Genomic DNA, 27757 nt, shown 5'->3' with positions numbered 1-27757 from the left:
GACTTCAATGTGTCTAGGATGTCACCTTTGGTTTGCTTAGATACTAATGAGAGAGAAATTGGCTATAAATAGTAACCACTGTCAGTTGGACTTCTCAGCAGGCAGGCACATGAGTCACTTCTCCAGAAGTGCAGGGACTGCCTTCACGATAAATCTTTGTTGCGAGAGAAGTAAACGTCCACCCCTCTGTCCTTGTGTCGCCTCTGCATGTCGAAGGGATCTTTCTTTCCCCTCAGAGGGTGGTCTCTCTTGTTCTGTTAATTGAGAGAAGAGCAGCGAAAGTTATTGATTGAAGCTAAAAGAAAGTCTGGTTTTTATGTTATAAAGCAATCGAGACATCTCACAGTCATCAGAAAAAAGGGTAACACGTTGCAGCTCTAGCCAGATGAGAACCAGAGAGGAAGGATGATCCAATGGTTAGGATGCTGGCTTAGAGACAGGTTCAATTCTCCGCTCTGTCAGACTTCCTGTGTGACTTTGGGTAAGTCACTCCATGCCTCAGTAGAATAGTACTTCCCTACCTCACAGGGGTGTTGTGAGACATAAAATACATTAGTCATTGTGCAGCACCCAGATACTATGGTGATAAGGGCACAGAAGTTCCTGAGATAGTTAGAAGCATGCTGAGGAGGGGGAGAGAGCTAAAATGTGACTCCCATCTCACTTTACAAAAAGTAAAAAAAAATTGGATTAAAATGTTCATGTTGAGAAATGGTCACCCTTCCCCCTCCCCCCACAAGCAAGGGCCATTAGCCATTGACAGTCAGTCACTTGTCTGATCTCAACTGCACATTGAAATAAAAGAGAACTGATTATTCTAATTCTCAGAGCCAAAGCCAGAGGTCCTTACTCAGACAAAGGATCTCACTAATGTCATGAGTTCTGCCTGAGTGAGAAATTTAGAGTCGGGCCCTCGGTACCCAAACCCTACATGAAGGCTAGTTTCATCCTTGCACTTGGTTTATTACACTACAGAATCAAACTGTCCTGAGACAAGAGAAACAGGGAGCGGAACAAAGTAATGAAAACTTGTGAGATGAAATATACAGCTATTGGGTCACAACAGCAGCAGCATGGTCATCAGATGGAAGTTGGCAGTGCTCAGTCCTAAGACTGAGCCCTTTGTTAGTTTTGCTGCATTTTCTAAAAGGCAGATCCATTCTGAAAAGTGTGTTAGTACCAATGGCCTCCTGTGGTCCCCTGTTTAATGGGTCTCTAATTCCAGATCAGGTGTGCTCCATTTACAAGTCCAAAAGGTATTTTTGCTAGTCCCAGCCCCACAGACTCCTCCTGGGATCTGAGAATCAAGCTGGGTTCTTTTCTCTTCGTACACAATCACCTATCATAAGATGTCTGCAGGCTAAATTAGATGTTCAGAGACATCTGTGAAACCTCATGGCTTTTCAATAAGTTGCACAGGCACAGACTGACCAGAATTTAGTAAGCAGTGCTGTGATAGATGCGCAAGTCAGAATAAAATATAATCCAGCTCACACTCCGGTTACATGGATATCAAGTGTTCATTCAAAATTAATGTTGTGCCCAGTCAGGGACCCTTTGCGGATTAAACCAGTTCTCTAGTTATTTTTCAAGTGTAAATGGGAGACAGCTGCAGAATTTATACTCACATTTAGAGCAAGAAACAACAAACTCCCTACCTCGGTTGAAACATCACAGTACTTACAGGCTTCTGGTTGTCTGCTCCATTCCCGGGCCAGGACGACTGGCAGTGGATAGGTCTCCCCTAGAGCTATCCCAGCTTGTGAGACAGCTGCATTGCTCAGTGCCCAGAGTGTGTGTATCTCCCCTCCCTTTACACACTGTATTTCCGGAACCCACAGTCGGACATAATCTCCCTGCAAATGGAAACAGTGGTGTTCAGGGGGATTCACTCACACCAACAGAGCAGGATATAATAATCTGACTTCCGACGGTGCCTTCCAAACAAGGATGGGAAAGTACTTTATTAACCGTAAAGAATGAAGCCCTGGGAAACGGGGACACATTAGTCCCATTTTTCAGGTGGGAAAATGGAGGCCCTGTTATATCAGGGCCAACATTTTCAAACCCGGGAGCCTTTTGTTAGCCCCCAAATCCATATGCAGGCATCTGAGTAGGTGGCCTGATTTACAGAGATGTCAAATACGTGCACCTCCCATTAGCTTCAACTGGGGATGCTTAAGAGTCCCTGGGAGCTTCTGTCCCTAAACCAGAAATAAGCCCCACTCTGTGCTATGACACAGGAGGCAGCAGGGATTGCTACTGTGCAGGAAGAGGAGCCTCTCCAGGACACCATGAAGCTGGGGAATGGAGTGGGGGCTGAGTTAATCTCCTCCAAAACTGTGGTTCATTAGTAGTGGGAGGAGTATGAAAGGGAAGACTGATCGCCCCACCCCCCACTTCTCCCCACAAGGTGAAGGTCAGGAGAAAACTGACTGTAACTGTCCTGTAATCTCATGGCTGTGGGTTTCAACCCGCTATTGGGTGCATTACTGTGTTAGGTGATCAACTCCGTCCTTCTCATCATTCATTTCTGCATTTCCCATGCAGCTGGCCTGTGTTTTGAGTAACACATTGCATCATGTCTTGACGATATGCCAGTTACCCGGGGAAACGGTCATTAAACGCAATGCTAGTAACGGGGACAGCCACAGACCCAGACTTCCCGAGCCAGGTAACAGACTCGGGATGCCAGATCTCTTCTTGCCCTCCTCACCACTAACCAGCAAAGGCCTGCAGTCCAAGGCATTTTTCCAGCAGCAGCATCTACTGAGTAGCTGCTTCTACTCTGCCCACTGGGGCTGTTTATTATATTTAGTTTTCTTCAGCATCCGCTTGAATATAAACAGCTGAGATTGTAACACGGTTTCAATAAATGCATTAGCTTTCATGGGATTTTATACCGCTGCCTGTCTCCACAGCATCTGAGCTGTTCTTCTGTTATAAGCTCATCACGCACATTTGTCTCCTAAACAAATTTCACTCTTCTGAGGCTGCAGCTCCACTCAGCGGAGAAGCAGCTGTTCAGAGGAGACAGGCTAAGCGGCACCGGGGCTAAAATATCCACATTACAGACTGCTGGATTCCCTGCTGATGAGAAGCGCGCACTGAAAAAAGAATTCCAGCCAATAATCATGCCGGCGGGGGCACCCTGGGGGACGCAGGCATGGTCTCACACTGCAGCATACCCCTATGACTTCAGTGCAGCTGCACCTGCTTTTGCCTCTGCCAAACTCAACCTTTGCTCATTAAGGAATGAAGATCAAACTAAATCACCATTGGCTTCAGGGAGCCTAATCTGGCTGCTTTTAAAATAAATAAATAGGATCCACACATGAGTAGGCTCCAATTTTCACACTTGGGAGCCTAAAGGTAAGCACCTAAATCCATATTTAGGTGCCTAAATGAGTGACCTGATTTTCAAGAGTGCTGAGCCCCCAGGCAGCTTCCACTGAAGTCAAGCCCCAAGAGGGGTAACTGCAGGTCCTCACTTTCGAAAATCTTACCCCGGTGACTGTGAAGTCAAATCAAAACCTTATGTGCCATTTCCATAACTGCTGGGGCGAAGTGGAGGGGGTGAGGGAGGGAAGCTGAGGAAGAGAGCTACGTAGCACTGGGACATTTCACCAGGAGACTTACGTTGCTGTCATAATCCAGGCCTTGTTTAACCATGTTAAACTTCTTGTTTTCCCTTGGATCGTTTCCAATTCCAGCGCTGTATAACCAGTTTCCATAATTGCTGCAGACATCATAGTCCACCTTAAACATACATGGAAAACCAGTAAGAAGGGCTGGATCTGCTGCTCAGAGAGAAAAGGGCAGAGGGCAGAAAATCTTGTGGAGACAGCCATTGCGCTGGCATCCAGGACTTGTCTACACACAACACTATGTGGGTATCATTGAAGTGGTACAACCTCCCCTAATGTGGACACAGTTATAGCAGTACAAAAGTGCTAGAACCAGTATAGCTATTCCTGTATAGGAAGGGGAACACGTTATACTAGGGTAAGGCATACTTAAGAATACTTAAGGAACTGGCTGAAGAGATCTCTGAGCCATTAGCAATTATCTTTGAGAACTTGTGGAGGACAGGAAAGATCCTAGAGGACTGGAAAAGGGAAAATATCATCCTTATCTATAAAAAGGGAACTAAGGCCAATCTAGGGAATTATAGACCAATCACCTTAAGATAATGGAGCAAATAAACAATCAGTTTGTAAGCACTTAGAAAATAAGGAGATAAGCAGAGCCCTGCAAATCCGCAGATATCTGCTTTATATCCACGGTGCGGATATCCACGGACCATTTCTGCGGACCACATGTGGATACAAATTCTGTATCCACACAGGACTCTTAGTGATAAGTAACAATCAACACAGATTTGTCAAGAACAAATCATGTCAAACCAACCTAGTATCCCTCTTTGACAAGGTAAAAAGCCTTGTGGATAGGGGGAAGCAGTAAATATCATGTATCTCAACTTTAGTAAGACTTTTGATATTGTCTCACATGACCTCATAAACAAACTAGGAAAATACAGATTAGACAAACGTACTATACAAGATGTGTGTACAGCTGGTTGGAAAGCCATACTCAGGTAGTAATTATCCATGGTTCGCAGTCAAGCTGGAAGAGCATATTGAGTTGGGTCCGGCAGGGATCTGGCCAGGGTCCAGCTCTATTTAGTATCTTCATAAGTGATTTTGAGAATGGCATCAAGACTACACTTATAAAGCTTGTGGATGATACCAAGATGGGAAGGGTTGCAAAATTTGTTCCTTGGGGCACATTATCTATATAAATAAAGACAAGTAACCCATAAATCTCCTTCCTAGGAAGGTTCATTGCAGATATTCAGCCCTTTGAGGGTGAGGTGCTAGAATCCTCTGTTCTTCACAAGATTTGAATGCTAAACAAATCTAGTTTACATTGAAGGGGGCCAATGCTGTCTAGTGGTTCTAACAGGGCATAGGAGTCAGGACTCCTGAGTTCTATTCACTTTTCTCCCACTCACTCACCGTGAGGCTTTGGGTGAGTAACTCATCCTCTGCATCTGAGCTTCTCCCTCTGCAAAATGGGGGTGCAAGGACTTACCCACCCTCATAAAGTGATTTGAGAGCCTCCACTGAGTGTCAGATATCATCAACTATGATTATGGTTATCCATTCCTTGATTTACGCACAGTACAGTTGTGACCACAAGCTGTGTGTGGGTGTGGGAAATTAGCTATTCTACACCTTTCATAGTAAAGGACCTCAAAATGCATCTCGTAATTCGCACATTGCATACAAGAATCACTTCATCTGTCGCTGAAATGCAGCCACCCCGGGGGATAATGAAAATAGAGTTCCCATTCTCCACTGCAGTGAAGAATGCCATATATATCCTGAAACTGCAGCAGGAATTTATGCAGACTGTAGTTATTCAAACTGCAATTTGTCCAGGACACTACGGCTAACACCGCTCCTTTTTCAAAAAGCACCAGCGCTTTTAGTGCCATTTGCTTGGCATCAGGACATGGGTTTTTAGGCTAATCTCAAAGAGGGTGCATCCGGCACACCAGATCAGCACTGACTTACAGGACAAAAATGTCACCAAACTGAATCACCAACCCCGCTTTGTACAGAGTTCCCATCCAAGTACTGGCCCAGCCCAGCCTCACAGCTCAAGGTGTTGTGTGTGTTACACGTCTGAAGTGACCCATGGAAATTTAGCTTGCAGCCAAGCTTGTGTCTACTGTAGCTTCAAGCTTCCTGTAAGTCCCTGTGAAGCCAATGCATTGTCGGGGCCAGCCCCAAGCAAGCCCAAAGTTACTGCATTGAAGGAAATGCCGCCTTCATCTGTAGACTACAGCCTGAGAAGCCATGGCTTAGCTTTGTAAGATACCCACAGCCATGCTCTATCCTGGCTAGCAGCAACCACGCTGCCATCAATGTGCCAAATACACAATGCTGGTGGGGTGGGGAAGGAAGGATCACAGAACTCACGTCTTTTTTTTTCCCCACACGTCCGTGCCATTAAGTTCTGGGGCCAAAACCAGCGCAAATTAGATCAGAAACTCCCCAGCCCCAGATTTCAGAATTCAGCTTGGGGAGAACAAACATAGATAAGAGACACTGCTACCAAAGTGAAACTGTGCTCTTAGCAATGCTCCTGGAGGATGGGTGAGAGTCGAAGAGGAGCGTACCAGGAAATGATAGGGGACAGGGGAGGCACGTGCAGTTAAACAGCTTTCATGACTGTTTGGTGGTATCTGGGAGTTGACTAAACTCAGCATTACAACCAGAGAGTTCACAGTGACCTTGTGCCACCCACACAGAGCTCAGCCCCTGCTAGCATCTGTCCTTCACAGTCACCCCCCTAGTCATTTCTACCAGGAGCCATAGGCACTGACTCGGCGGGTGTTCCAGCCCTGGAGCACCCATGGGGAAAAATTGGTGGGTACTCTGCACCCACCGGCAGCTCCTCGCCTCAGATCCTCCCCTAAGCGCGCCGCATGCCCACTTTTTCCCCCTAGCTCCCAGCCCTTGTGCAGCAAAACAGCTGTTTCATGCGGCAAGCGCTTGGAGGGAGGGGAGAGGAGGGGGAATGCGGCATGCTTGGGGAAGAGGCAGGGCCAGGGCGGGGATTTGGGGAAGGGGTCCAATGGGGCAGGGAGGGGGCGGAGTTGGGGAGGGGACTTTTGGGAAGGGGTTGGAATGGGGGCGGGACAAGGGCAGGGAAAGAGTGGAGTCGGGTCGGGGCTGGGGGACGTGAGCACCCACCGGCGCTGGGGAAAGTTGGTGCTTATGCCAAGAGCTCAGGGTACTGGATCTAGCTTCCCTCTCCTATCACCATCTCCCCTGTGCTGAGGGAGAAGGGTGTCTATGTACTGCCCTCCTACAGACAGCACCTCTCGATTGGCTGGAGAGAAGGGAGCCCTTCCCCATTTTACTCAACAGGGCTCCTGGTCCAGGGCCCTTAAAGGGATACTGCCCTGGGTTTTTGCCCCCCTCCAACTATAATTCTCAAGGACCACTTCCTCTCTTCCACTACTAGGCCATTTCCTGGATGTTTGCTCATTCCAGCTACCTGGAATGGGCTTTTCTGGCCCTGCTGTGCTCTTAAAGGGCCATTACACAGCCATTGCCTTGTCTCTGTCTAGAAGACTTCAGTAGACAGAGTTTTCAATATGGACCCCTACACTAACATCAAGTTAACTTGCCAAAAATACATGCTTATTCTATTTCTCTGGTGCCTTTGACCCAGACCCTCAAACATATTTAGGCACCTAACTACCTTTGAGGGTCTGGCTCCTGTCCCTAGAATCTGGCCTAAACAAATCAGACCATTGTTAACATTTTTATTTTTTTAAAGTTTTCTCAAGTGTGGCAGGGTTCTGGCTAAATTCCCACATGGGTAATTGCAGTGATGCCTGCTTACTTAACATCCCTTTAGTGGATTCAGCTGCAGAGGGTATTCACTTTCCCAACTGGCATGCATCATTGCTGGCATAGAACAGCAGCTGTTTTCCACCCCAGAGGTGGCTGCATGTCAGCAATGGGGAAGCGAGACAAATATACGAAGGACAGGTTCTGCTCTTGATTATGTGGGTGGAACTCCCATTGACTTCAGTCAAGGGGGGGAATAACTCACAAAAAAGTCACCAAGTAAATTCCAACAGAGAGTAAATCACAACTGCAAACACTTTCCTTGCACACTGTAATGTCTACGGAGCAGTGATGTGTTAAAATGGCAATGTGTTGCAGTGTGACTGTGTGGCTCACTGGCTCCCCATGGAATGTCCTGACAAAATCAGGGACAATCTCAGAGAAGATACAAACCTTCGATCACTCCCCTGGGGGTTTGGTTAGAGGAAACTACTATCACCCCACGTTAGTGTTTTTAATCATAGGCATTAATGCAGCAGTACTCTCTAAGGGCCTAACCCAAAGTCCACTGCATTCAGAGACAGTTTGTCCTTTGACTTCAGTGGGCTTTAGATCAGGCCCTAATAAAACATAATTATTTCTCTGTATTATTGTAGCACCTAGGAGCCCCCAAGGGTGAGGTTTGCTTCACAGTCTCAGATTCCATCTCATGGTGATGAGCCCAGCACAGACAGATATGACTCAGTGTGGTGGGGCTTAGGCACTTTTTATCCAGAAACCACCAAAGCAGAGGTGAAAAACCACCTTCCCAACTGAATGGTTTACAGCAGCTGCCAAGCTCCGGGTCAGGGAAGAGCAGAGGAGGACCAGATAAAGTAGAAAAGCCTCAGTTCAATACAGCTAGTGAAGGATTTGGTTCTGGGGGAGCTGACTGAGAGAAGCAGAAGCTCCTATTAAACAGCGAGTGAATTAAAAGATACTCATCTTCCTGCTGCTGAATGTCATTTTGTTTATGTCAAACATAGAATATTAGGGTTGGAAGAGACCTCAAGAGATCATCTAGTCCAACCCCCTGCTCAAAGCAGGACCAATCCCCTATTGGCCCCCTCAAGGACTGAGCTCACAACCCTGGGTTTAGAACGCCAATGCTCAAACCACTGAGCTTCCTTCCCCCACAAGATACTACTAGCATTTCCAGCCAGATAAAGTCTCACACAGTTACTGGTGTTTCTCAGGTGAAACAGCAAACACAGCTCTTCCTGCCACCTCAACCTCCTCTATCTAGGCCAGTGGTTCTCAAAGCCGGTCCGCCACCCGTTCAGGGAAAGCCCTTGACTACAAACATGACCTGGCATAATGCCTACTACTTTGAGTTTCCCACTGATTCTACCAGACTATGCCTGGCTGGCAGTGATTGTTTACAGGATCAGCCCCTAAGATTAGCTACCTTGTCTAATCTTTCCCTCTCAGGGGCTTTCATAAGGTAACATAAGACAACATTTTCTACACTATTATTTATCTTGTGAGGCCCCAACCAAGATCAGATCCCTGTTGTGCCAGATGCTGAACAAACACATAGTGAATTACAATCCATGCCCTGAAGAGCCTGCAATCTCATTAGACAAGACACACACAAGATAGGAGAAAGGAAGTATCATCCCTCTGTTACAGAGAGGAATTGAGATTGGAGCCTGATTTGTCAGAAGCACTGAGCATTCACAGCTCCCATTGACTTCATCTGGAGCTGTGGGTACTCAGCCCTCCTGATAATCAGGCCCCAGGTGACTTGCCCGTGGTCACACAGGGAGTCTGTGGTACAGTCACAAACTGAACTCAGCTCTCCTGAGTCCCAATCCAGTGCCTCATCCACAAGGCCACCTTCCCTCTCTCATTATATTAGAAGATCTAAATTCCCACTGCAGGAATCAGAGCTACATCTCAGTTGATGGCAGTCTTACCATCGCTATGGGCAACATACCCTTTCCTTACCGAAGTCCTTGAATCGAATACCAAGAGTGCCCTAAAAAGAGTGGACTAAATTATAAGATCCTTCTTCGAGCAAAGCTGGTATTGAACTCAAAGGGAGTTCTGTTCCTTTAAAGTCCATGCAAGGTGGCCTATTGTCAGTCACCTGCAAAGAGAACAACAAACCACCCCAATCGCAGTTGAGTTTGGTCTTACCAGCAGGTACTCAAACCACTCTGCCCCCATCCTCCAGTCCAACCCCAGGTCCTTGGTGAGAAAGCTGCCAACGTTCTGGCGCCCTCTGTTGGACATGAAGCCCACAGCTGCTAGCTCTCTCAGGTTGGCATCTACAAAAGGAACCCCCGTTCTTCCCGGGACAAGAGACACAGAGTAGGGATGCAGGATCTTTACTCTATCAATTGTAATCAATCAGCAACTGTGTATATATGGATATCTACTTGGATCAAGTGAGTAGAATCCAAACCCATGTGTAACATAAGGGATAGAACCCTCTTAAATGGAACAGCCCCATACAATTTAATAGAGATGATAACACTAGGGTTCTATGAAAATTAAATAGGGCTATGTAGAAAAGGGCATTGCAATGGGAAATCGTTATGATGGAGAAAATGATGGATAGTCTTATACCAGGGTCAATCAGATCTTACAGCGTATAGTCACCGTGTTTTCAGTTTGAGCAAAATAAAGAGAAAACAATGAGACTGAGCAAACACAGATGGGTCTTTTAAAGGTAACAGTATGAAGGGAAATATAAGGCAGCTGGTTATATCTTTGCAAGTTAAATCAGGTGGTGTTAGTAGGGGAGATATAAGGAAACTCTTTTATAGTAATGGATACGATTTATTCTGCTTGTGTGGAAATGTGAATTTATAAGGTGAATGTTAAGAAGGACAAACATTGGTATAAGTTCATGAGTTCATAGATTTTAAGTCCTGAACGGATGACTGATCAGTTTGAATGATTATATTTTCTATTCATGTACGGTAATGACAAAAAAAAGTTTTAACGAAAAGAAAAGAAAGGATCCTAACGGCCTACAGACTTCAATGGCGGATTAGATCTATTTTATAGGTTTGATCACTTTCCTATAGAAAACTATAGCTGGCATATTAGTACGTAACATTAAACTCTACAGGAAGGATTAAAAACATGCAGAGGTTATCGTGGTCTACGAAATTCTATAGGACTTTTCCATCAGGGCAGAACTGCAGCTCTGATAAGACAGGCTTCTGCCACTTGAGCTGAAGGAGAATCAATGAGTCGCATCATCCCCCTACTCAGAGGTGATGAAAGTAAAGGAAATCCCGATACAACGACCCGCAGCTACCATCTTCCCTCTCACGCCCGCAGCTAGCATCTTCCCTCTCACTCCCGCAGCTAGCATCTTCCCTCTCACGCCCGCAGCTAGCATCTTCTCTCTCACGCCTGCAGCTAGCATCTTCTCTCTCATGCCTGCAGCTAGCATCTTCCCTCTCACACCCGCAGCTAGCATCTTCTCTCTCACGCCCGCAGCTAGCATCTTCCCTCTCAGGCCCGCAGCTAGCATCTTCCCTCTCAGGCCCGCAGCTAGCATCTTCTCTCTCACGCCCGCAGCTAGCATCTTCCCTCTCAGGCCCGCAGCTAGCATCTTCCCTCTCAGGCCCGCAGCTAGCATCTTCCCTCTCAGGCCCGCAGCTAGCATCTTCCCTCTCAGGCCCGCAGCTAGCATCTTCTCTCTCACGCCCGCAGCTAGCATCTTCCCTCTCACGCCTGCAGCTAGCATCTTCCCTCTTAGGCCTGCAGCTAGCATCTTCCCTCTCAGGCCCGCAGCTAGCATCTTCCCTCTCACGCCTGCAGCTAGCATCTTCCCTCTCAGGCCCACAGCTAGCATCTTCCCTCTCACGCCTGCAGCTAGCATCTTCCCTCTCAGGCCCACAGCTAGCATCTTCTCTCTCACGCCTGCAGCTAGCATCTTCCCTCTCAGGCCCGCAGCTAGCATCTTCCCTCTCAGGCCCGCAGCTAGCATCTTCCCTCTCACGCCCGCAGCTAGCATCTTCCCTCTCAGGCCCACTGAATGCCCTCCCCACAGACACCACACCGCTGAGCATGGGCGATCAGGGAGGGAAGCAGCTCTGTGCAGCAGCATCCCCTGGCTGACTCTAGTTTGGATAACTCCTGCAATGTCCTGCTCCACACCGCTGAATGCCCTCAGGGGAGCATGCAGGCAGAGTGAGGAACCCAGGGATCAGCATGGATACCCCAGCATACCATGAGGGGCTTCTAGGAGCTTTTCTCTCCCTTACACTCCCCCAGTCACAGTCAGCAGGTGCAGGCTGCCTTCTGGGCAAGGAAGCAGAGATGACCATCAGCGCCTAAACATGTCCTCTCTGGTTCGATCTGTTTAGCTATAATGCATTGCATTTACCTGTGCATGTACCTCCAAGGGCAGAACTTGGCCTTTAGCATCTAGGACCTTGGGCCTGGGAGGTGCTCAGTGGCTGCAGAGTGCTGCTAGCTTTCCTCCACCCACACTGAAGTCAAGATAAGGCTCTTTATTGCTAAACAGAGTCTAAGTTACAGAGCCGGATTCTGCTCTGCATTACACCAGTGTAAATCTGGCTGACTTCCCTCAGGTCTGACCCCCACGTAACTGTGATCAGAGCCTGGCCCCCAGTTTTGACTGACTTTTCCAAGCATCACATAGCTTGGGATCTTTCTTCCAAGGCACCTCTTTACCCTGCAGTCCTGTTGGGGTGTCAGGAACACCGGCACTGATATGCATAAGGAATAAACAAAGCCACAATGACAACATGAGAAGCCGTAGTAGCCACTACAGTTTGGGATCAGGCCAGCCCAGCGGCTCTCCTGGTGATCCTCAAGGACCCACAGTGATTACAAATTAGAGTCGAAAGCAAAATTCCAGTTACAAATACTTTCTTGGGCCTGCTCCTGCTCCCCTGAAGCCAATGGGATCGTTGGCTAGGGGAGCATGGTGAAGATCTAGATTATTTCAACTGAAAATTAAAGAAAAACAAACCAGATTCCCTTTGTACTCTGTGCTTCGTTTGCTATTTGCTTTTCTCTCAGCACGGACAGAGAAAACCCACCAGTCAGTGCCATACTCTGCTTCTCTTGCCTTACTAGCATAAGGCTGCAGGGCTGGGAATGCAGATACGGCAACGGAACTGTATGCCTAGGCTAATTCTTTTCCCCTCATATTGATTTTTTTAAATCTCATGATGCCCTTCTGCAGCCTTCGTAAAACCAATTCTTTAAACTTAATAAAACCTAAATGTTGGGTTTAAACTAATTGGCAGAGTTGCAAGATATTCAGGGCAGGAAACTCTCCCTGTGTTTGTACAGCACTGAACACAATGGCACCTCCATTTCAGTTTTGGCCTCTAGGTGCTAGAACAATAATAAGAACTTCCCTAAGTGGAAGACAAGGTCGGTTGCCTATGTAAGGCCCACGGTCCAAACAATCGGATCATAAAACCCCTTTGGTATCACCAAGGCTATTAAAAGGCAATGTGAATGGAAATTGAAATCAACGCACCTTTAAAGCGTGCTCCTTAAACTCACCTTTCAATAAGAAAATCCTTATCCCGTACTTCAGGGCCACAAATGGGAAGTAATCCCTCCAAAGGAGTTCAAATATGACCCTAAAACACATCAGCCATGTCTCCATTTTTGCCTTTGATCAATGTGAATGCTGGGTGAAATCCTGAGCCCACTGAAATCAATAGGGGCTTTGTCACTGACTTCAAACGAGCCAGGATTTCACCCACTGCTTACCTAATGGCAGTCACTAACAACATCCCGTGTTTGAGTTAAATCAGGCAGCTTTGCAAACATGATCATGTTACCAGCCTAGGCACAAAATATATCGGCTTGACTTTTATCATGTGGATTAAAATAGAAAATGACCTCACTGAATGCAGTTTGCAGATCCCTTTCCAAACCCCACTCCAAGGCTTGAACAGCACCACTTCCAATCTGCTCTTCGCTGGGGTTCAAAGCTGCACTTCTGGGAGGTGCTGAGGTCCTGACTTGGCAAAGCACATGCATATTCTTAAGCACATTCCTAAGTGCTCTGCTGAAGGAGGAAGGGTTTAAGCACGGACCTCAATAGGAGCTGAAGGCACTCAGCACCTTTCAGGAGCACTCACTAACTAGCAGGATCAAGTCCTTGGTGCGTACAGTTGCCTGGCATGTAATGTCAGCTGTTAGCCATGCGCAAATAGCCGATTTTATAAGCCATGGCTCCTGGACACTGAGACCAGCATCAACCCCTGGCTGGTCATGAATGTTCTGCTCATCTGATGTTTCTGCTCACAAGATCTCTCTGGATGTCTGGCTTAGGTTATAGGCCAGGACACTGTGCCAAATGCTGAACAAGAAAACTACAGTCACGTAAACAAGATAAAATAAACCTCACTCACTTATCAGATGGTTTGTGTTCAGCAGTGTTACCTATTCCAGTGATTGGGATCTGTTTAGCTTTTACATCATTTCCTTTCACACACACTTGGAAATGTTCATCCTTACAGTATCTGTGCTGTACATTTGCTGGATATCCAAGAGACAGGATTCGAAAAAAACAGGAAAAAACTAGCACATGAGTTTTGGAAATTTGTAACTTGGTTTTTTTTTCAAGTTTTGGCCAGCGCGAAATCACCCACCAAACTATTTTGAATCCAAATTTTGAATTTCAACAAAGAAAAACAACACTGAAAATTTCTGACAATAAATTTTGTAGATGCCTTTTGTTTTTTTGACCAGCCAGAGAGCTTGCTAACATTTTTTTTTAAAATCACAAAAATAGAAAAATGATTTTTTTAAAACATCCGCAATACTTTTTTTCCTATCTTCTCAACCACATCTAGAGTTAGGCCCTGATCCTGCAGACACACATGCATATACTTAACTTTACAACTGTTAGTAATGCCACTGAAATCCATGGGACTACTCCTGGTATAATAGCTAAGCAGATGCATAAGTGTTTGCAGGACTGAAGCCACAAACTGCATGTTAAGGGTCTCAGAAACTAGGGTGATAGGTCTGATAAAGAAGGCAGGACAGACAGATTTTATCTGATTGTATTTCCAATATGGGGTCAAATCCTGCCCAGGTTACTGGCATGAGAAATTTCATTTGCTCCAGAATGATCTTGTTTGTTAATTATTATTTGGTCTTACTTATCTTATTATTTGTACAGCATCTTTAGGAAGGATGAAAGAATCACTTTATAATTATTACTTTTTATTAGTAACCATTATTTCCTCATAATAATAATAATAGCTGATCATTTCTACTTACAAGACACCTAACGCCTCTTGGTCCCCAATGCAATCTAACAAAGCCAACTAACCACTATTAGAAACAGAAGCTCAAATGAGGCCCAGCAGCAGTCAGAGGGCAGGTGAGGTGACACTAATGTTAATCAAAAACAGTAGTCCTGACTCCTGAATCATTTCCTCTTATAGCCCCATCTCCAAACTAGATGCAAGTGTACATTTCAAAGAAAGAAAGCCATGGTGATCTGGTTGTGTCCTACCAGTATGTGCTCTGATTTGCAGTTCTCTCTTTTTCATACTTCTGGATTTGCTCATAAATATATCAGGGTGAAATACAGCCTAACTCCAACCTGCAAACACAAGGAAAATGTTTAAAAAGCCAGAACATTATAAAGGAATGAGATCTTTAGGCACATACAAAGAGAAAGGAAGGACTGCCTTGTGGTTAAGATGCTGGACTAGAACTCAGAAAACCTTTGTTCAGTTCCCATGTCTGCCACTGACTCCCTGAATGACCTTGGTCAAGTCATGCAATCTCTCTTTGACTCAGCTTCACAGTGGTCGTGATAATCCTTCCTTCACAGGGAGAAACTCATTCACCTCTATGATTCCACAGTGATGGGAGTCATCGAGTACCTAAATGGGTAACTTTAGACAGGTAAGTTTGAAAATTCTGCCCTAGGTGACTTGCCCAAATTAATCAGTGGTTTAGGAATTTAACTAATGAATCAGTGACAAAACCAGAAATGGAACTCAGAACATCAAATTCCCAGTCCTCTGTTCCAGCCATTGGAAAACACTTCTTTGAATACAAGTCTATCTATGGTACTTATATGGCCATGCTGATTCTGGACACAACAGTGAAAACCGCAGGGATTTGAGAAGTGCTTTTACCTTGAATGTATATGAATTTTATTTGAATGCATCTTGACCAGGCAGTCAGTGGAGCTAGTGGAAATGTTTAACAAGTTGATGAATTTTGAAAAAGCATGGAGAAATTTTCCAAAAAGTTTTCCCAAGTTTTTGACCAGCTCAATATTTCTATCTGCGAAGTCAGTTCGTAGCTGCAGGAAAATGTGACTGGCGGGAATTCTATTTGGCCATTTGGCGTTTTATCCTCCAAACGCCATCCCACGGCTCTTACATACACAGAGAGGTGACTGATGTTGCTCTGGAGCATATAGTACAGCATGAGCAGCTCAGCACATGGACCATCCTTATTCCATTTGGAAAGCACTTAGCTCATTGTGCACGCTACCAAAAATAAATAAGAATTCATGCAAACAACATCCTGTTACAAAGGGAAAAGAACGAGGAGCCCTTCTGGCACCTTAGAGACTAATAAATTTATTTGGGCATAAGCTTTCGTAGGCTAAAACCCGCTTCATCAGATGCATGCAGTGGAAAATACAGTAGGAAGATATATACACACAGTGGTCATGAAAAAATGAGTGTTGCCATACTAACTCTAACGAGACTAATCAATTAAGGTGGGCAATTATCAGCAGAAGAAAAACAACTTTTGTAGTGATAATCGGGATGGCCCATTTCCAACAGCTGACAAGAAGGGGTGAGTAACAGTAGGGGAAAAATTAGCATGGGGAAATAGGTTTTACTTTGTGTAATGACCCATGCACTCCCAGTCTTTATTCAAGCCTAATTTAATGTTACAAAGTAGTGGCTCATTAAAGTGCCACTAGGTGGCACCAGTCTTCAAACAGATGGAATATAGATCCCAATTTGAAAAGGAGAAATACCAGATTTTAATAACTTCCATTGTTATGTGCAGTGCGGTAATAGCTGGTTTGGTCCGAAGACATTAGAGAGGGTAAGCTTGAAATCTCGTTTCTTTCACCAACAGAAGCTGGTCCAATGAAAACCGTTATCTCACCCACCTTGCCTCTCTAGATTTTAATAAAACACAAGAATGTTGCTAGAAAAAAAAATGCTTCGATTGCAGTTTGGTCAGGGAAATGGGAGCCTTTAATACTGGTAATCCTGTACCTGACTGTTTGCTAACTGATCAAATACTTAACACGCCCCCCTCAAAGCCCAGTAAACATAAGGACAAATTTGGCTCTGTTATGCAGCGTAAATCTGGAGCTAACTCAGTACCTCCCAGGATCAGGCTTATTGATCCCTACATAAAAAAGTAACATGTCTTTAAAAAAAAACCACAGATCAGATATTCTAATGTCCTCTGGTTGCTTTGCACCACTCCTGCAGTGCAGGGTGGCCATAAACCCAGCAGCTCTGGCCAGTTGAAGACGGCCTCTGCCTGGCTTCCATGCCACCGCTTGATCTCAGATTTCAGTACAGCGGGCACTGCCCCAGCATTTCCATTCCTCAGCAAGCCCCTGCGGTAACAACAGTCCCTTGTGGGCTGTCAGCAACTGGCATGCTGTGGAGCAGCCCTGAGGCTATTCTGCTTTGCCCTGGGGCACTGAACCAGCCACTGAACATAGGATCGGGGACAGGGGATAAAGGCATTTTACAGCTGCCTTTGCATCCCACCCTCAATAAGCTGAACCAAGGGCATCTCAGCCACAGCCACAGATCTATGCTAACCAAACTTGATGTTTCAACAGACAAATGAAATCAAGGAAGAATATTTACCACGGTGCAAACTTGGTGGAATAATCTATTCCTATCAGTCCATTTTGAGTCTCCTTGTAAGATGCAACCAGGTTCTATCCAAGCAATAAAAAAGAAAAAAAATTAAAACCTTATATAAGCAGCCTGCAAGTTATGCTTTCCTGGATGTGTGAGACAGATATTTGTGCAGGGCAGTGCTCCCTCTAGTGACTGTCTAGCAGCATTATTCTGCTGTCAAATTATTTCCTCTGATGCACAATATTTAATGGCCCCAGTAATTTTTATTACAGCTCCTAGATTATGTGTAATAAATTCTGCTTCCTGCTTTACTTTGTAGTAGACTTTTACAAGCGCAATGGTAATATAGTCTCATTGATCCCTACTGGGAGTGATCAATCAACGAATCTGAATCAAGGACTAATTTCCAAAAGCCAGTTGCTGCGATAGCTGATGGCCTGGCCCCTTGATCATTTGGATTTGAGGATCAGATTGGAAGCAATTTCTTTTGATTTTTTGATTGCGCCATGGCTGCAGGTAAAGGGTCACATCCTGATCTCCACTACACCCATGCCACCCAGATTTGCACTTCTAGGGCCAGATTCTCTGGTTCCACATCATCGAAGTGGGAATAAAAGAGTATGCTAGGGATCCTGATTTTTTGTCTGGTCGCCAGTTCTGGTGCATGTTACAGCAGCCTATGGGCTGCTCTAATTTGTACTGGGCTAACAGTGACCAAGTGAGTACCAGTACCATCAGCTACACAAAGCCACAGTGCATCACGCTCCAGCCACTTCTCCCAACCTGACATGGTCTCTGTGCTGGAGGCTGAGGGGGTACAAGGGTCAGCTGTGATAGCTCTACACCAGCTGGAAACCCAGCCTGAGTAAGGCGGACACCTAAGGGTTGATCCATAATAAGTAGCACCACCATCATTATATGAGTGTGAAAAAGACTGAGATTGAGCTAATCTTCTCCGACTTGCACAGGAAAAATGAACAGATTTGCCCATTATTTGTCTCAGAAACACGACAGCCGCCATCCTGACCAACCCCTGGGCCCTGCTGAGGTGAAAGCAAAAACCCCTATGGCTTGGGCTAAAGATCTAGCTTCTCAAGACGAGAGCTGTAACAGACTCATATCTCGGTGGATTGGATATCTACCCCACAATCAGCAGCAGATTAGATAAAGATATTCTGCTTTCTTTATCAACTAGTCTGTGCTGGGGCCTGGTGCACAATAGACTACACAAGAAAATCATGTTGCACTGATGTCATGGAGTACACAGGGCCTTAGTCTAAATCTAGGCAGTGACGCCTAGTGGATAGGGCACTAGTCTCTTCTTGGCTCTGACCTGCTGGATGACTTCAAACAAGTCACTTTTCATCCCTGTGCCTCAGTTTCCTCATCACCGTGGAGATGATGATGCTGACCTCCTTTGTAAAGCATTTTGAGATCTATGGAGGAAGAGTGCTACACAGGCAGTAAGGAAATCCTACTGGGAGCTGAAACTGCTGCCTGCCCCGCTGGAGTATCATTGTGACAGGAGGAGGTGGGGGAGGACACTGGCAAGAAAATGCACTCACCTACCGTATCCCAGAAATAATGCTGCAGCGTCATTAAGGCCTCGGTCTCTCCTCTGCTGCAGGGGAAGGCTGTTCGTGGATCAGTCAGGGGATCTGCGGTGGAAAACACCAGCTTGTTAGCATGAAAACGAGCCACTGGAGGCAGCTCAAACGTAGGGAGCTCAAAAACCAAGGCAGAGTTGCCTTTAGGGCTATGGGTTTGAGTCTAGCTGAGTCAATATGGAAACAATGGTCTCTGTAACAAGTGACTAGGAACTCTCCTTTATGTAACCCCTTTAAGTAGCAGGGCCGCAAATGAGAGCTCCGAGTCTCCTAGCTTTGGAAGGTGCTCTACTCCAGGCGAAAGAGACTTATGCTTTTAGAACATGCATGTACCATGTTCAGTGCTCATTGATGGCCCATCCAGCAGGAGGATGTCACTACACACATTCCGAGACGCTGGCAGAGGTGACAGTGCTTTATCCTTCTATCCTGCCATCCAGGGGTCTCCAAGCACTTACCACTGGGAATCTGAGTTCCATTTCGGCAGCTCATCATACACAGCTTTCCAGGGATTAATGTGAACGTTCTCTGGCTTATGGCACAGCCATTCTCAGTAATGATGTGAGGTGAGGCTAGTCTCTGCTCTCAACCAACACGCATTCTGCTCCCCTTTCCTATATGTTGCTCCATGTGTGTATAAGTGAAAGCTAATCAACATTAAGATCTTTCCTTTCAAAATTGAAGTTAATTTCGAAAGTATTTCATTTTTGGTTGACTGTTTTAAATTGTTGTGCAAATCTGTACATTAATGCATAAGTAGCCAAACCATTTACAGATTTTTCCAGTTACTTAGATTGTAAATTCCTTCGAGCAGGGACCATCTCTTTGATCTATGTTTGTAAAGTGCCTAGCACAATGGGGTCCTGGTTCTTGCCTCGGGTTCTTAAGTCCATAATAATACTAATACTATTACTAATCAAGTTAATAAATTTAGCTTCAAAACTCTTTATAATTATTCCCTTTTAAAAATAAGTAGACAGAGGCAGAACAACGTGTAGCCCACATGTTCAAGAGTGGTTACTAGTTTGGGATGCTTCCATTTTTGGGTGTTTCCCATGCAACTCCTTGAGATCTGATTTGCAGAGTTGTCGAGCACCCTCAACTCCACCTGAATTCAATGGGAGCAGCAGCAGCTGAATTGTTTTGGGGCAATGTTTTCCCACCGTTCTGTCCAAACTCCTCAGGCATGGGGATGCATCCGTCTTCTACCCCTGGGGCCAGAGGCTTATCTGATCTGGCATCTGTACAGCGGGACGGACTTTGGCGTGAGCCTCCACTGCTTTTCAGAACTGGGTATAGACATCAGGCAACTTGCGTGGATTATAGCAGTTAGGACTGAACAGGGAACAGGCCTTCATGGCTTTCTCCACACAGCAATACACTACCACAATGCAGTAAGTCTTTGAAGGGGCAGTGTGAATATTTTAACTGTGAGCGTGTGACCTTAGGAACCCTTTAATGCTTACTTGTAAAGAGTCCAATGTTCTGTCAGCAACTCCAATCAGGCCTGACAAACTCACTACACCAAACACGTTGTCAGAGTATTTATCTATATAGAATGCTGTGTGAGGTATCAAATGAAAGTTGCTGATACGCTGGCCATTAATATAATTGTGAACTGTATGTACAAAAACTGTATGAGGAATACTACATACACATATATATTACACTATCAAGTCTGCAACCAAACCAAGGGAGAAACTGGTTTCTTCCAAACAGGAGGAAAAGTAGTTATCTCGCAGTCCCTAATGTACATTAAGGAAGCCCCATTTGGGCTGAGGGCCAATCTCTGTTACCAGAAAAGCAGCTCTGGGGGATATCTCTGGCAGATATGGTAAAATGGGGGGGGGCGGATGAAATTATCTGGATTTCCCCATTTCCTCAGCACAGGAGTGTGGGAGGGAAGAAACCATCAGTGCGGGGCTCAGAGAGCAGGTTTGAAAGAAGCCAGGGCAGCTCTGCCAATGCAAACTCAGGCTGCTCCTATCTAGCCACTGCATTCAATGCAGGGGGCTACTCTAAGCACAAACGGCACTCACCCCACTGCCTCATGACCAAGCTGTGAGCAACAGCTCAGCCCTGCCCTGTGGGCAGTGCAATAACCCCAGCCATGTGAGCACCAGGGCAACATGGGACAAACAAAGAAGCAAAAGGACCAAACTAGGGGGAGGAGAAAACAATAAATAAGTAAATGCCCCCCTCATCACTGGTGCACATAGGTCAACAGGCCCCTCCCCTCCTGGTACAAAGGGGCAACAGGCCCCTCCCTGACCTTCTCCTGTGGTGCAGGTGGGCCAACAGGCGCTTTCCCTTCTCTCCTCATTGAAGCAGGTGAGCCAACAGGCCATGCTCCTTCCCTCCTATGTGGTGCAGGTGAGCTAAACAGCCCCTCACCCCACACTGGTACAGATGAGCCAAGAGGCCCCTTGGGCAAAGCCTCAGCTGTTGTCATAACTCCATTAAAGACAACAGAGCGATAACAATTGACACTATCTGCGGATCTGCCCCCGAACTTGCAGTGAACGCAGTGGCAGAGTGGAGAATGGGCAGCACCTCCAGGCACAGAGTGAAGGCAGAGACCAGCCTACCTGGAAATGTGTCTGAATGGCAGGTCATCCCGGTGATAGAGAGTGGATGCCCAGAAGGTTTGGATCTTCACCCCGTGCTGAGCGCACACCTGCTGCAGCGCCTTCTCCAAGTCCAGCTCTTCTTTCGTCGCCTAGCACCAACGGGGACAAAAGCAGTGGGACTCTCTTCTGTCTGCGCACCCAACATGCAGCTGGACACACAGCTGAGTGCGTCTGGGGTGCCTCATGCACACTGAGCCCCGCTCCTATGTCGTCCTCTTTGCCAGATTTGGCTTTGGCCTCAATCTCTTGCATCCCTCCCATTAAGAGATGAGCACAACCAAAATGCCGACAATTCCTACAGACGTTATATCCTGAGTTTCATTTATTAGACCAACACACATCAGCTGTACCCAGCTGCCCCTCGACCTGTCCACTATTACAGCCTGATCCCGCACCCAGGGTAGCCAATGGGAGTCCACAGGCCTTGGAACAAGCTCTTAGTTGGCCAATTTCTTGTAAGCATCATAGCAGAGTTGGCTGTTGGGAAGGAATTTGAAGAAGAGGAACAGCTCAAGGAGGGCAATTCATGTGCAGAGGGCAATGTGGCAAGAGGCATAAAGGACTGGGTCAGTGGCCCACTGATATCCAGGCGGCTCTTTCCACTCGCTGCAGTGGGCTGTGCCCCATGCCCAGAGAAAGTTGCAGGATGGATGGTCGAGTCAGGCACCGTTGGTGGAGTCAGGAGTCGATGTGACAAGATGGGGTAAGTAGGGAGGGCACAGCTGTGACAGACCTTAAACTCGGGTTAAGCTGCTTGTGCTGGGTGGATTCATGGATTTTTAAATCCAGGTCAAGGCAAAGGCATGAAATTCTGGCTTTCCCAAGGGCTGTGGCTAGGGTTGCTAACTCTGACTGAAGCTATTCCGGGAGATTTTTTTTCTCCAGCATGACGTAGTGTCATTTCCTTAAAATATCCTATTAAAATCTTCTGGATTGCTTTCAACAGTCAGCAGGTGATCAATGCCGATTCTGGGAGACTCTAGGCCAATCCTGGAGGGTTGGCAACCCTACCTGTTGCTGTGATTCAGATTGGTGGCTAGGGACTTTGCAAGTTTCCAATAGCCACTAACAATTAGCTCACTGAGGATAAGCTGACACGGCCCCCATCAGTGCCCCAAACCATACATCTGGCTCCCTCCTCAGCCCTGTTCTGGCCTCTGACACATAGTTGGGCAGTTCTGATTCCAACCAGCAGAGGGCAGTGGTGGCCCCTCCGTGCCAGCCAGTTCATCATCCTGACACTTCTACTTCTCCGACTGCAGGAAACTACTCTGCTGCTCCCTCCTTGCCCATGCAGCTACTACATCAGAGCAGTCAATTCCTTATTCTCCCATTGAGCTCCTCCTCCAGATCTGCTGCATAGAAACTGGTGAGCTTTACTTCTACCAACGGAACGACATCCCACCATCAAGAAAAGTCTCTCCTCTTTTGCTTCCTCACCGTTCTCTGTCTGAATGCAGGGGTGCCCTCACTGCCTCCACTTCCCTATACACAGCTACGCTGGGCTCTTTGCTGGGGCCTCCTTGCTCCCGCTGCCCCCTGCCTGCCTGCCTGCTGGCTCCCAGTGTGAGCAAGGAGCCAGGGCATGGCAGCGTGCGCCCATCATTTCTGCAGTTCGAGGGGCACAAGGCAGTTTCCAGTCGGAGGGAGAATATTGATCCACCCTTGAGTCTCAGCCCAGCTCTGTCCACCAGCATCCAGAACCTGCTTTAGAATCATAGAATATCAGTTTTGGAAGGGCCCTAAGGAGGTCATCTAGTCCAACCCCCTGCTCAAAGCAGGACCAATCCCCAACTAAATCAACACAGCGCCTCAGAGTGGCCACTCACAACCAGCACCCTGTATCCTGTGTCCCCTATGGGTCACCCACAACTGACTCCCATCAGCCACTTGGACCTAAGACCTCCCTGGGACTCAGCCAGCTTCCAAAGGGTTAATGACATTACAGTAGCAGAAAACATCTATGACGCTGAATTCCCAAGCCAGGCAAGTCCAATACTGCCTTGCACTAAAAGGTCTTGCCAATTTTATGCTGAGCCAACATGGGTCAAACCTTTCCTTTACCTCTTCATGGAAAGCCACAGCAGCCACGGTGCCCAGCTGCATAAGATCATGAACCACATCTTCTGGATGCCCTTTCCTTACCACCAAATTACTGCGGACACACAAAATTGGAATGAATTAGGCTTGATACTCTTATTCATTATTATTATTTGTATGACCATGGCGCCTAGGAGCCCCAGTCATGGACCAGGAGCCCACTGTGCTAGGCTCTGTACAAACACAGAACAAAAAGATGGTCCTGCCCCAAAGATCTTGCAGTGTAAGTATGAGACAAGACACACCAGTTGGATACAGCCAGAGAGAGGCAGGAGCATAAAAAAAGAGATAATATTTATTATTGCCTTTCTTGTCCTTTCTTCTCCTTTCCCCCATTTTCATCTGCACATGGACCTCACTGTTTATGACCTGTTGAATGCAGACTGTGTGGGACAGGGTCAGTGTCTGCACTTGTATTTGTGAGGCACCTAACATGCCTTTGGGTGCGTGGGGGGAAAGATTAATTTATTAACATCAAGCAAATACTTAATTGTTTTTTTTAAGTATCTGTTGAGCTTATAAAACTGATCCTGCAGTTCTCACAATTTGGGGGCTCAGTGGTTTGAGCACTAGCCTGCTAAACCCAGGGTTATGAGTTCAATCCTTGAGGGGGTGATTTGGGGCAAAAATCTGTCTGGGGATTGGCCCTGCTTTGAGCAGGGGGTTGGACTAGATGACCTGCTGAGGTCCCTTCCAACCCTGATGTTCTATGAAAGCAGTGCAATGACCCCGGGTAGCCCCATCATAGTTAAAGTGATACTGTCAGGACGTAGGAATTTCCATACTAGGTCAGACAAGGGTCCATCTAGCCCAGTATCCTGTCTTCTGACAGTGGCCAATGCCAGGTGCTTCAGAGGGAATGAACAGAACAAGCAATCATCGAGTGATCGAATTTAAACTCAATGCTTAGGTTATGCAAAAACACTGCTATAAGAAAGGGCTTGGCTGGGTTTCAGTGGGGGGCACAGAGAGACATGTTGTGGAAATGGTTGTTCCCTTCAACATGGACTTGAGAGATTTAGGTCTGGGGAGGCACCACTATGCACTGATATAAGGTGAGGGAGAGTTACGATCTGGTCTGTTAATACTATGGCATTGAAAGGACATTCCAAATACTAACAGATGGAGCATAGTTCTGAATGTTCTTAAAAACCAGAGACCTTTGCCATTTGAGTTAAAGAAGAATCTCTTATCTGCAGAGATGTTAGGTCTTATATGTAACCTTTGTGAGTCAGTCAGACACCATCGCACCTGTTTGAGCAATTCTGATTCTCTCCAGTACAGGCCAGTGGCACATATACATACTGGCCAGTTAATTACATTTGTTATGGATTCTAATTACTCCTCCTTAAACTAGCATAATCCCTTTCACAGACCATAGTGTATTGCAGACCTAAAGGAATTCTTCTGGTGTTGTGTTCCACAACCTGTCACCACTGCAAGCCAGCTGCTGCATATTCTGCTACCCAAGGACTAACATTATCTTGCTGTGATAATAACAAAATGAAGGAAAAGGTGCTTGTAAGAGTTTAGATTCTAATAACTTTCCCCGACCCACATGGACAAGATTTTCTTGAGGACTGTGTTATCAGTGGTATACCACCAAGCTATGGGCTATACAGAAAGCCATGGCCCATGTTGCTCTGGGAAAACATTTTTCGTACATCAAGGGCTCAAGCCAACCACGAGATGAAACTCCCTAGGGATAGAAAGGATGGTCCAGTGGTTAGAGCACTGGCTGGACACTAGGGAGACCAGTGTGCAACTCACTCCTCTACCACAGATTTCTTGTTACTTAGACAATCTATGCCTCAGTTTCCATCTATAAAATGGGGATAAACGTACTTCCCTACCACACAGGGGTGTTGTGAAAATAATTACTTTATATAATGTAAGGTGCTCAGATATTATGGTAATAATACAAGAAGCTTAGATAGATATCCCATAACTGCTGACCATGAGTTTCTTGCATAATCTGAAACATCTGGTGCTGGCTGTTGCCAGAGACAGGCTATTGGGCTAGCATGGGAATTCCTGTGTTTTTACAGTACTAGCAACATGGTTGTCACTAGCATTGCTTGCTCCATAGGACAGACAGGTTTTAAGGAAGAGGAGGTGGAAGAATAAAGTGGGTTAAAAAATAAAACAGACTCATGTTTATGACAAACCCCCTCTGTACCCTCCTTTTTCCTTGAGTGTTTGCCTTAGATCCTTCAAGCTTTCCAGTAAAAATCTGAGCTGATGAGGCCCAGTCTTTGGGAAACCATAGTAATAGGTTCTTAGGTACTGTCTTGGATCAAAGCAGTAGAGAGGAATGACATAGTCTGCGTTATTCTGAGCCCAGCGTAGTACCTGGAAATACAGAGAGGAGCAGTTAAAGATGTCAGTGCACCACATGTTCTCTTTCTGTACAGCAATTCACAGCACCATTTCAATTTTCCTTTATTCAGACTCGCAATGAAAAAGGAAGACATGCAACTGGATATTGTACTATAGGTTTATTATATTATAGGGTCTCTCTCTCTCTGTTCCAGGGCCTGATCCTGCACAGACTTTGTAGGCAAAACTCCCATTGACTTAAAAGAGATCAAGATCAGAGCCTCAACATGTCGATCACCTTGCTATCTAGGTGCCAGCTATAAAAATTAGACTTCCTCAAAGGGGCTTACACAGCACGGCAGTGAAAGGTAGGTATGTCCATGGCTACTGAGTCAGTAATCACATCCCCACAGAAGTGCCTCAAGGCTAACTGGGGAATGCTGCTATTCTCCAGTCTCCCCGTTCCCATGCACAGAGCTGGAACCCTTCATCACAGTTACCACGGGCCCTGGAGGCAATCAGGCAGTGACAGGGGCACTCTCCCATGCCATCCCCACTCTTGCCCTGGGCTGGGATCTGCTGGAGTCTCAGACCCTCTGCTGGCAGGAGGAGAGGTTAAAACGTGGCCCTAATTTAACAGGCTAAAATGTGTGGGCAGCATCCAGAATAAGGGTCAGGGACAGGGTACAGGGAATGAAAGTCCCCTTGGCAATATTTGTAATAGGAGTGGTGCTATCTCCAGAGCCCTGGTCAAATTCCAACCTGGGCAATTGCCACTGGCCTCCCTAAATTCCCCGCTTATCACGCAGGACACTGCATTGACACTTGGGTTCCTAAAGCTGGTAGCATTGTGCCGCTCAGAGCTCTGCCTTTCACCTCCAAATATCCCTACAGCTCCCACCCCTGCCTCCCAGGGGTGACGTTTGCAATGTGCTTGGATGGCCGGTGCTATAACAAATACCGGGCGCAAGACATGAGATTGCCAAAGAACCATCCCAGCTATCCTAACCCCTGGATTTCCTGGGGCAATGCAGATTATTATTATGCACGGCTCATTCCTACTGTCTTCAGGGACACCAGAGAGCCTCTTTTCCCACCCAACAGGCCCTGCTACCCCCTGCCAGCCCCCTTGCTGCCCCCACCCCACCCCAAACCCTACTGCCGGCTCTGCCATTGTGGCCTCAGCAGCAGGCGAGGGTCCCCCAGCCCGCTCATGCCCCGAAATCGGCGCCCCCAACCCCCGGCTCTCAGCAGCTTTACAGAAAGCCACATGCGGGCAGCACGGAAAACAGCTGCAGCACACCCTGGAACCGGGCTGCCGGCGGGGCAGGGAGGGCTCAGCGCCCAGGGAGGGGGTGGCCCAGTCCAGTGTCCGAGGGGCTGCAGCAGGGCCCATCACCCCTAGCCCGGCCGGCGCCGCCTGCCCCCACCTCACTGTAGTGGTAGCGCAGTTCGTTGTGCAGCAGGCAGATCACCATCCTTGGCGCGGCCCCCGACATGCTGCGGGCAGCGCCCCCCTGCCCGGCCCATGGCTGCCCGGCTGGGAGGAAGAGCCACTCCACCTCCCGGAGCCCTGGCCAGGCCCCTGCCGCCGCCGTGCCAAGGCCAGCCCCTGCCGGGCGTGCCCCGGCCCGCTGCAGGGACGGGGCAGGGCGACACACGAGGGGCCACGGGGCCCGGGCTCAGCAGCCCTGGCTCGTTCCGCCCAGGGCTCCCACCTGGTTCCGACAGTTACCCGTCCGGGGCCTGATTTCCAGCCGTCCTGAAGGTCGGACCAGCTGCCTCTCAGTGCCTACATGCAGATAGTATCAAAGGGGTAGCCATGATAGTCTGGATCTGTAAAAGCAGCAAAATAT

At 47.0% G+C, this 27757-nt stretch overlaps 1 protein-coding gene and 1 pseudogene across 1 annotated transcript; both read right to left on the bottom strand.

Moving 5' to 3' along the window:
• Window positions 1–135: 135 nt before the first annotated feature.
• On the bottom strand, window positions 136–27400 carry LOC127045980 (cryptochrome DASH-like; annotated as a pseudogene).
• On the bottom strand, window positions 10616–11404 carry LOC127045982 (circumsporozoite protein-like). The gene is made up of 2 exons (XM_050942877.1): window positions 10836–11404; window positions 10616–10781 (listed from the first exon to the last, which is right to left on the bottom strand). Exons 1-2 carry the CDS (start codon window positions 11386–11388, stop codon window positions 10630–10632), a joined length of 705 nt encoding a protein of 234 aa, XP_050798834.1. The 5' UTR covers window positions 11389–11404; the 3' UTR covers window positions 10616–10629.
• Window positions 27401–27757: the final 357 nt, after the last annotated feature.

This window comes from Gopherus flavomarginatus, chromosome 2, assembly GCF_025201925.1.
Source record: "Gopherus flavomarginatus isolate rGopFla2 chromosome 2, rGopFla2.mat.asm, whole genome shotgun sequence".
NCBI lineage: Eukaryota > Metazoa > Chordata > Testudines > Testudinidae > Gopherus > Gopherus flavomarginatus.
Note: the sequence above shows the minus strand (reverse complement) of the source record. Positions and strands in the feature narration are given on the sequence as shown.